Source organism: Melanotaenia boesemani, chromosome 1 (assembly GCF_017639745.1).
Source record: "Melanotaenia boesemani isolate fMelBoe1 chromosome 1, fMelBoe1.pri, whole genome shotgun sequence".
Taxonomy (NCBI): domain Eukaryota; kingdom Metazoa; phylum Chordata; class Actinopteri; order Atheriniformes; family Melanotaeniidae; genus Melanotaenia; species Melanotaenia boesemani.
In genome coordinates, this window is record NC_055682.1 from 24550184 (window position 1) to 24560810 (window position 10627).

General features: G+C 35.3%; 1 protein-coding gene across 1 annotated transcript; it reads right to left on the bottom strand.

The window, feature by feature from the left end:
• Positions 1-1499: 1499 nt before the first annotated feature.
• On the bottom strand, positions 1500-9079 carry rnaset2 (ribonuclease T2). Its single transcript, XM_041981239.1, has 10 exons — positions 8884-9079; positions 7255-7332; positions 6952-7006; positions 5404-5453; positions 5234-5291; positions 3895-3959; positions 3180-3293; positions 2934-2979; positions 2712-2786; positions 1500-2603 (listed from the first exon to the last, which is right to left on the bottom strand). The coding sequence occupies exons 2-10, from the start codon at positions 7323-7325 to the stop codon at positions 2409-2411; spliced, it is 729 nt and encodes a 242-aa protein (XP_041837173.1). The 5' UTR covers positions 7326-7332; positions 8884-9079; the 3' UTR covers positions 1500-2408.
• Positions 9080-10627: the final 1548 nt, after the last annotated feature.

A 10627-nucleotide genomic window follows, 5' to 3' on the forward strand; every position in this document is an offset into this window, starting at 1 on the left:
CTGTGCTGTGTTGTGGGCGGAGATTCAGGATTATGGACTGGTGTCTTTGTCCTGGTAGGATTAAGGCTCTGTAAGGAGATCACAACATTAATATTTATACGTGCAGATAGACTGACTGACAGACAGACTAAAATTTTCTTCTGCCTCTTGGCCAGGTCTTCATGAGAACAGGTTCTCAACTGACTCACCTAGTTATAAATAAAAAATAAATATAGCACTGTGACTATACAACATTATCATACATAAAGAGGAAAACATTAAAATGCATTTTAACATAACATTGCATTTCACTGTGAATTACATGCATTTAAAATGCATCTACAAAAGGTATTGTGACAAATCATGTGCATAAGCAATCCTTATTTACTCATAATTTACCTCCAGGGAACCAAAGTTCTCATGAAGATATTTTCAGTTTTTTTAATTTCAAGTCCAGTCCTGTCAGAAAAAGACATAATTTGTTCATGTTTCTTTAGTTCCATGTATGAGAAATCCCAGATAACAGTTTGATGGATGGTATCTTTTAAGGTGACTCCCACGGATTATTATCTAAAAATCTGACATATTTCAGAATGGTGTGCAGTGTGTCCACTTACAGTTTGGAGGCAGCAAAATTGTGAGGGTTAGGACTGCTTTTATTAGCAGAATATCAATAAACCCTTTGTTCAAATATAATTGTAAAGCACTTTGAGTTGTCTTGTACATACAAAGAAACATGACTTATCTTGGGGAGTAGAAGACATCAAATTGTTTAGAACAATACTTTAAGAATTATGTGGGTGGTGCATGTGTTCCAGATGCACTTGCACCAATGATGCATTTGGTCTTCAATAGATCTAAGTAAAATTGTCAAGTGGAGGACAAAAGAAGAAGCTGCAAGCCTTAAAAAAAATTACAGTACATGAACAGCAATTCAAAATTATGTCATTAAGAAAGAGAAAAAAATCTAAAAAGATTTGACAACAGGACATGAGAGATGGATTGGACCCTTTAATTCATCCATCTACCCTTCACTGATGCCTCATTAGAAATGGTCTCCATGGAAGGGTGGATGTCAAGAAGCCATCCTTATGGGAGGGGAAAGGAGAAAAGGTTGTGAGATGCTAAATTACACAACTGGACTGAAAATTAGTGAGAACAGCTCTTATGGAGTGATGAATCCTCTTCAGATCCCAAACTTTAGCATTACTGAAGCAGTGTTGATGGAGAATGAAATAAAAGCAGCAAACATCCAAAAAGGAGCTTTGACAAGTCCTTCAAGAAGTCTGGAAAACGTTCCAGAAGAGGAGTCTAAAAGGGGTTCAGATTCTGTTGAAGAACAAAGACAACACCAAATATTAACTCTCCAATTAGTTAAAAAGTACAAACCCGTGTCAATAATCACTGCAAGTATTTCCTTTTCTCCTGGTAATATCTGAAGAAATAACGGATGGCTCTAGATATTTGCACAGTACTGAATATTTTATAGACACAGCAATTAATGAAGAATTAAGGAAGAATTTCAAGATATTTTATTGACATTACAAATTACAGCGTTCAGCTGTTCATTTCAGTAATTTTACATCACAGCATCGTCGACTGCAGATATTGCAACAATCATTTACTTTTAAACTGAATTGATTAATCTTTTCATAGAAAAAGCCACAGCCAACCAGTAGAGAGAGAAATGTGCCATTATGCAGGCCTCAGAGCAGCAACGATTTGCAAAGAGATTGTGTGACATCTTGTGCAATGTGCTTTTCTTGAGTTTTCCACATTCCTAGAATCGCTCATTTCTAAAAAATCAACAGCGCAGAAAGAACTGAAGCTGTCCAGTTCTTACCGTGCACCACAGAGGCACAGACCTAACCAGGAAAAATTTAACTCAAGTGCATGTACTTGGCAAAGATCCAAAGATAGTCAATGATAACTGTCACTTATGTTCATAATGCATAAAATATACAGATGTTGCAAAGAAAGACATTTAGGGTTTTCAAAATATAACAAATTTTTGTCCAAAAACCTTAAAAATAAGCATGTTGGTTAGTATTGTGTGCAAACTGGTTCAGCAGTATTGATGATTATCAATTGTTGTGTTGGATTTATTTCATTGTCATTTCAAAGAGGCATTTGTGAACTAACTTTAACGCCAATAAAACCTATAAACAAACAAACTAAAAACATTTGGCACACAGTAAAAACAAATATAGCACAAAAACAAACTGCACTGAATCATTTTTACACATCATCAATAGAGGTATAATGTTCATTGTGAAGCCTGAAAAATAAAATGAATGATCCCTAAATGTGTGTGCAAACTAAATTAGACTGTATTTGTAAACAAAAGTTAAGTTGCTCATTGTATTGCTCATTTTTTTTTTTTTTTAGATTAGTGTGTTGTTACACTTCAGTTTGTGCATGCATGAATGTCATGGAAGTGGTGGGTAGAAAACTGGCATGTCATGGTCACACACCATGAATCCAGATGCTCTGTTGATGTCCGCGTCATGGTCCCAACCTCCCTCTGAAATAGCGTCCATTGTAAGCCGTTTCTCGCAGTCCAGCAGGTTGAAGTCAGCGTCGAAACAAATCTCGATCTGCCCCAAAATCTGGGCTTCAGCATTCTGTTAACAAAAAAATCAACAAAAAATGACTTTCCACATTATAGGAAAGTGGCGGCATGCATAATGTAGACATGATTTCCTTACATAAATTAATTTAGCAGTGTATACCTTTGAAGGATGGACACACTGGATCTTAGGTTTGATCCCATAGAATTGTTCTATCACTCCTTCAATCTGAGAAAACTGCACAACAGGAGCAGAGAGAAGAGCATGAGTGAAAGACAGTAGCTGTGACCATATCAGTAGGAAGCACATTCAGTTATTAGATATTTCTAACATAAGATCAGATCTTCGTTTACCTATAATTTGATATTATAAACAAATGCTTACAGTGTAGTATTTTTCAGATGGGATAATGTCAAACTTCCTCAAGACGCTGCAACAACAGAAAAAAATCTTTAAAGTAAAAGCTGTTACCAAAAAGAATTAAAATAAGCATGCAAGGAGATAAACTGTGGATGGCAAACATGGAGGTTTGAGGTACAGAACATCACATCAATACAACAAACTAGATAAACAAAGTGAGTGGGTGAGTGTGTACATGTGTATGTGTGAGAATGTGTCATTATTGTGTACCTGCTCAGATCCAGTTTATGGTATAATTCCAGTGCCTTACTGAAGTACTTATGTTGACTGTTCAGTGAATCTGCTTTGGCTGCACATGTCCCATGTTTTTGCCACTCATATTTCCTGTTGAAAACATGCAAGCAGTGTGTTTTATTATTTTATGTACACATTGAAGTAAATGGCTCCTAAAATCGACTCGTGAAGTTAGTGTGGTCACTAAGATGCGCTTATATCTTATTTGCACTACTATAACAAATACATACTGTATGCAGGGACAAAAGTACAAATCCAAACAGAAGAGAAAACAATAAAAAAAAAAAATCAACTAGAACAAATTTCTGCATACTAAATTCTTGCAGCTATTCCGAGGGGAAGTAAATCTTAAAAACTGTAAAATAGAAATAATTAATTAAAACTGTGCACAATTAGATAAAAAAAAAAAACTATTCTGAAAAAAAGATGATAGCAAACACATTTGTCTTTACGCTCAAAGTTCATGGCTGTCCGTTACTATAAGTGAAATTATTTTACAGTGATGTAATTGTTCATTAGGATCATTGTGCATAACTGGCACATCCAACTCTGTGTAAGGCTGCACTGAAAAACAGATGTGCAGAAAAATAATAAAGATAATAAACATGCAATATTAGCAGGACTACAATGTTTAAAGCTAAAACACCAATAACAATAACAGGAGTGTAAGCTTGGCAGATCAGATATATACCAAAATTCAGCAGATGAAGGGTTAAGCAGGTCAGGCCAACTCTTCTCCATGTCTGGAAGCAGGTCCTAAAAGCACACACCACCAAAAACATATTATTCACCAATATCTTCTTACAAATCTTCTTAAATTTGTTCTTAAGTTGTACTTTAGAAGTTTTATGAAAACCCTTTGTCAGATTCATGAACATGCTCGTAGACCGCAGAATTGTTTGTATTTTTCCTCTTAGATTGGTGAATGCTAATCTCCCTTAAGTAGAAAGGACGGCCCAGCCGGCCCTACTTTGCATAGGTTAACGCCCAAAAAAATGCCCATAAAAGGTCGTGCTTTATGGGCACAAAAGAGAAACAGATGAGGAAAAATAACAAACAGAATGACAAAATGATGAATGAATAGAAAAAATAATAATAAAGATGTGCAATGAAGCCGGATTTCTTTATTTTAAAAGTCTTTATTTGATCATAAATAATTCAAATAATAAAAAAACGGCTTTACAGATAAACGGATTGAATTACTCCTGAACTTGGACAGAAGCCTCCAGTCTGGTCCCATGATGCACATCCCTGTGGTGCTGTGGCTAAAGAGGAAAGTGGTACACTACAGACTAAATTTTTTTACATAGCCTGCTGTACTTTCTATAGCTTGTAAAGCAAATTTCCAGCTGCTGTGGCATCACTTTAAGACGCGATTCACCTACGGAGTGAGTGGTGCATCTGAAGAATCCTCCAGCTGAGTAACAGGTGTTATTAACCAGGAAATAAACTTAATTTCTTAATAAAAGTAATTATTACCATAAAAGACACTGTTGTAGTAAATTTTAATTATTAAAGACCACATTCAGCAGGTGGATCTGAGAGTCACAGGTGACTTAGACATTTAAGGAGGGATATTCTTGTTGCTGAGGGAACGGATCTGGTGTGTGTGCAATCTTTTGAACCAATGGTGTTAGAAAGACCAGCGATAGAATTAGATACAAAGATTTTGGTGAATGCCACAGTTTTCGTAAAATGTTCATAAGTAGGATGTAAGAACGAATTTGTTCATAAGAACGGTTGCTAAATGAGGTCCATTGATTCGATCAGAGAAGGTAGTTCTCTGTGTAGGGAGGGGTAACACATTCATTTATCTACTCAAATTCTCAAACCAAGTATGAAATTAATCATCTTGCATTTCTAAAACGTGTTCCTGTGTTTTGTCTTCGTCCTGGCTGCCAGTAGACTTTGTTTCACTGCTACAAACTGGAGACACTTCTAATTAATCTACCAGTTTGAGACAGTCCAGGGAAAGATAATATAAGTTTAATACCAAATGACAAATATATTTGTTCTGAACAGTGTTTTACCTTTATTTGGGAAGAGTTAAAATGCCATGATTTATTGCAGTTGATCCCCTGATCTGGCCTGAAACACACAAAGTTCTAGTTTTAATTCTAGACAGAGATAGCTTGTCATGTGGACACATACAGAAATTCACTCCAATAAGGTTAAAAAACACACGCGCGCACACACTTACCAGAGTCCATGTAGCGTCCAGTAGCTAATGTTGGGATGACAGTGCTCCATCTGAAACATATGAAATAAATAAATACTGTCAACAAAAACAATAATACTGTATAAACAGCACAGAGTCAGTATCCCGTAGTTCAAACTAGCCATCATATACTGTATACTTAGTTAAGAAGCTTATGCTTCTCAAGGCTGACATGGACCCACCCTTGATTTGGAAATTGAGCACCTTAGTTGCTACTTATATGTTCCATAACCTCTGTATCAAATAAACCTAACTAAAAGTAATGCAGTCGGGTTGTGTTTAAGATGGTTGTAATATAACGTTCAGCTTTACTGAAGCAACAATTATACACAACATAAAATAAAGAACATAAAAAAGTATGCAAAACCACATCAACTAGAAACTAGCTGACACACCAAACCTATTCTGCAGCCACTTACGTAAAAGAAAAAAACAAACTGAATGCTCAGAAAGGCTCTCAAGAGAGCATAATAAGCTAGAAAAATGCAACCACAAAGTACAAAATAAAGGATATCTATCTTATGCTGTGACTTACAGAATCTACTGTAACCACAATCAGACAGTTACCACACCCCACCAGCCTGTTGACACACAGCCAGTCTCATGATTAACCCATGGCATGGTGACAAAAGCACATCTAGTAACTGATTTTCCTCTGCTGATCCCAAGAGACAAGTATGTAACTTGACAATGCTTCAAACCAGCTTGACAACATTTACCTCACTTGTGGCACTGATTAGGCTGATGGCTGTTTCATGTCATAAAGCCAGATGGAAAATAAACACATTCAACTATATATATTTAGACAAAAGCTAACAGTGTACACCCACATCCCACTAATAATAACAAGTGATTAATTTGCCTTTTAGAAACATTTCTTATCTGTTCTAAAAGGTTGCCTTTGGCTACATCATTACATAGACATGAGGATGTTGTTTTCCTTCTATTATACTTTGGTTTCTCAAGATGCAGATACTCAAAATATTCCTAACAACAGAAATTGTACGAGATCACCATCACGTGTGCCACAAAATTACCAGAGGGTGCTTCACTTTTCCTGTCTTATGTTTACTTTGCTGAATGTCAGCAACACTACAAGAGGAATAAATACCTTAAACACTGCTGACAGCTACAAAGCACACTTCTGCATTTTAGCCCATCAAACCACATTTTACTTCTTCAAACAACTTCATGTTAGCTGATAAAAACAGCTGTTATTTTGGTACAAATTATTTTAGTCTTTGAACAATAAGGGCGGACTTTTTTGTGGCGAAGGGACTACATCTTGTAACCTTATTATATACAATCTGTGGCGAGTAATCATCAAACAATTGTGTTTTGGATCTTAAGTAAACAATACGTGAGTAAAAACATCCCACTAATATCAGTAAATAATACAGTAGGTACGGGTAGCGTTGCAAACAAATTATTTTCACTATGATGTGCAAAAACAATCAAATCTGGCTTTGGTTTTATAATAGTTGATGAAAAGCACATGATACAACGTGATAAATAAAGACAGACACTCACAGAACAGAAAGTGATGGGCCAGTGATGAGTCAGCACCAACTTGGTCCACATATGGCTGAAATAAACAGACATTTTTTTTTAGCAGCCTCTAATTTGTTTGTTATTCATATTAAATGACATACAAGACTAAATTGATAGGACAAGATTAGCTGGAGAGAGGTGATGCAAAAAAAACAAAAAAAAAAACAAACAAAAAAAAAAAAAACATACACAAACAAAAACAAATGCAGAAAATAGCAACATCCCTCAGACAATCCACTATTGTAGTCATCTGTATGTGTTTCCTGTATTATCTGTACTTACGAATATGAAAAGACAGCAGTGGAGGACATGACTGCTGCAAGGCAGAACAGGAGAGGAGAGTAGAATCTCATGGCTGACCTAGAAGAGGATAGATTTCACAAAAAATAAGGCGTAAACAACAGAATCCCAGATTCTTGCAACATCCACATTAAAACCACATCTGAACCTATATAGAATTTACCATAAATCAAAAAATTAATTGTCATTCACTCCTATTTTAGGGCTTTGATAAAACAATACATGAAAAAAACTGATCAAGGAAAAGTTATAGGCACATACACAGTGGCTAAAAGAGAAGCAATGGCTTTAAGTGGCTGAAATGAGCAGTTATAAAGATACTGTTCATAAGCTATTAAACATTTATTCAACACAGCAATCTCCATTTCCCTTCTCAGATATACATGAAATATAAAATGCATCTCAAACATCATAGTTGAAAACATCCTACATGGTCGAGTTAAACAAACAGTAAACGTACACCCATCATTTACAGAGAAGTTAAATCAATTAAAAACACAATTTCCGCTCTCCTTATGCAAATGTTTGTGACAACAGAAAGTAAAAATATATATAAATAAATAAAGTAAGCAAAAAGGGCCAAAGACATTCTACAAGATGATGATATAAGCAAAGCAACTTGACAGCCTACATCTCAGAGAGAGAAAAAAAAAACAAGTCTAAGCCAGAATGTCAGAGGTACAAGATATCAATCACTCAAAGATGTGGCCAAGGATAAATCTTATTATGAAGTAAATGAACATTATAAGCAGGAGGCCTTAATGGGTAAGTTATGTGCCAGTCAGGTGAGGGAGTACTGCTAGCTAGTCATAAAATGTTATGTTGAAACCTTTTAAGTTGATGATGGAGTAAAAATAATTTATTGACCATACTGACAGCTTTTGGAAGCTACTTTTCTTCATGTAATTGTTCAGGCAAAAGTCTGCATCATACATGAAGGCTGTGATCTTTATACTGGACTATGTTTCATCACAGCATACAAGTACTCCACTACTTGACCAAACAAAGGCCTGAAAGACGCCAGAATTATGAGCTGATCATTTTTTAAAGGATCATAAAGTAGCCTGTTATTGTTACTTTTTGGTTACAAGTGGAAATTTCTTTCGGAAGGTGATTGCCTAATAATTAAGTAGACTAATATAATACCCCAGAGAGAGAGAGAGAGAGAGAGAGAAAACTCACTCTTCCTTAGTTTAACATTTGGCTTTGAGGCTCAGTGACCTTAAAGATATTTTTGATCTAGAATATAAATAAACCTGATACATGTAATTATTCTCATGTACATTATTATATAGCAATAGTTTAAGACTGCACTGAAATTCTTAACGCCACTATAAAAGAAAGTGTCCAGGAATTACACATTAACAATTTAGGAGGTGAATAAACTTTAGAAAATACCTTAATATCAATATTTTGTAAAACTTCGACCTATACGACGAAGACAAGAGTACAAAGATTAAAAGTTAACTTTTAATCGTTAGAACTGAGGGAAATGTCATTTCAGTAGATAACATATGCAAAAGTTAAAGTTAGTCAAACTACAGTAAAGACTACAGAGTGGCAATTAGCCATAAAACATTCAAGTGATACTAAACTTTAAAGTATACATACCTAATTAACGCTCAGTTTTAGATCAAACGTAAAAACTACCTTCCCTTGGACCGTATAACGAGCAACAGAGACTTGTGGTAGTGAAATGAACACCGGAAGGTATCGTGTTGAGATAACTAGATTAAAACATTACACGGGTGCAGCTAGTTGTTTACGTCCCAAGCATAGACCGTATATAAAAGAGGTCCCAAGGCTTCTTCTTCACTGCCTGTATGTCAGCTCAGCCAATAGTGACTTCCGCATGGATTATACGTCATCACGCTGTAGAATGGGCTCGCTTGATGCATTGTTGGCCCCCTTCCGGTTGTTCAGAAACATTGCGGTGATATTTTTAAGAGGTTGCAGATTACACACTATCCCTTGCACTCACAACTGCAACATTATAACACATAACAAAACAAAAACAAACAAAAAACCCCATACACACACACACACAAATATATATATATATATATATATATATATATATATATATATATATATATATATATATATATATATATATATATATATATATATATATATATATATTTATTTATTTATTTATTTATTTATTTTATTTTATTTATTTTTTTTCTATTCATCTACAGACGTCCAGGACACTGTGTAAATTTTATTGATGAATTTTCTGAGTTATTGTCGGTTATCTCTACTGATTTTAACCATTTCATCTTAATTGGGGATTTTTACATTTACATAGATAACATGATGGATGGTAATGTCAAGGAATTTTCTTCCATATTGGACATGTTTAGGTTGTGGCAACATGTAAAAGAACCAACCCACATTCGAGGTCACATGCTGGACCTGGTTATTTTAAAGGGTGTTGATATTTCTTCTGTTGCGGTCACTGCCTTGGCCCTGTCTGACCATTTTTGTATTTTGTTTGATTTACTGATCACTCAGAATGTCCAACCAACCTGCTCCTCGGTTAGGAAGAGGTACATTAATGAAAGAACAAGTGCTAAGTTTGTGGAGGCCATAGCTATGTTACCAACAACCAGTGCAGAGTCAATAGATGGACTCCTGGATCATTTCAATCTGAAAGTCTTGAATGTAATGGAGAAACACCACTGTGGTTACCAGCCTAAAAAGAGAATGCAGAAAAACTGAGCGGAAACAGCGGAAAAATAAACTTCAAATTCACTATGAGCTGTACAAACAAAGCCTGGGTAACTAAAACAATGAGCTGTGCAAGGCCAGAGAGCTGCATTTATCTGAATTGATTAACAGGAATGTCAACAATTCTCATACTCTGTTTGCTATGATTGAAAACTTACAAATCCGCCTGAACAGATAAGACCAGAGCTCCTTTCCACTGAGAAATGCAACCAATTTGCCAACGTTTTTAGCCAAAAAATTAAAACAATTAGGCAAAATATTAATTACACACAGTCAAACAAGAAAACTAGCCTGTGTCTAAAACCCGGAAATAATTCTGATGTTATGTTGCAATTTAAAATGGTTGATTTAAAAATCCTAAATTTACAACATGCACTGTGGACATGATACCATCCGGCTTTTTAAAAACAGTTTTTACCTCACCTCACCTCACCTATTCGAGAGTGGACCTCTCAAATAATTTTTGCCAGATAATTCAGAAAGATGCTATAATATTAAGCCTCATACCAAATATGCAATATGGAACCAGATGAGTCAAATAATATTCTAAAGTGGTACAAGTCCCTTTAGGGGTCAGAGGTCAGATGTCAAGCATTAAAATAATGTTAGCATCTAGATAGAT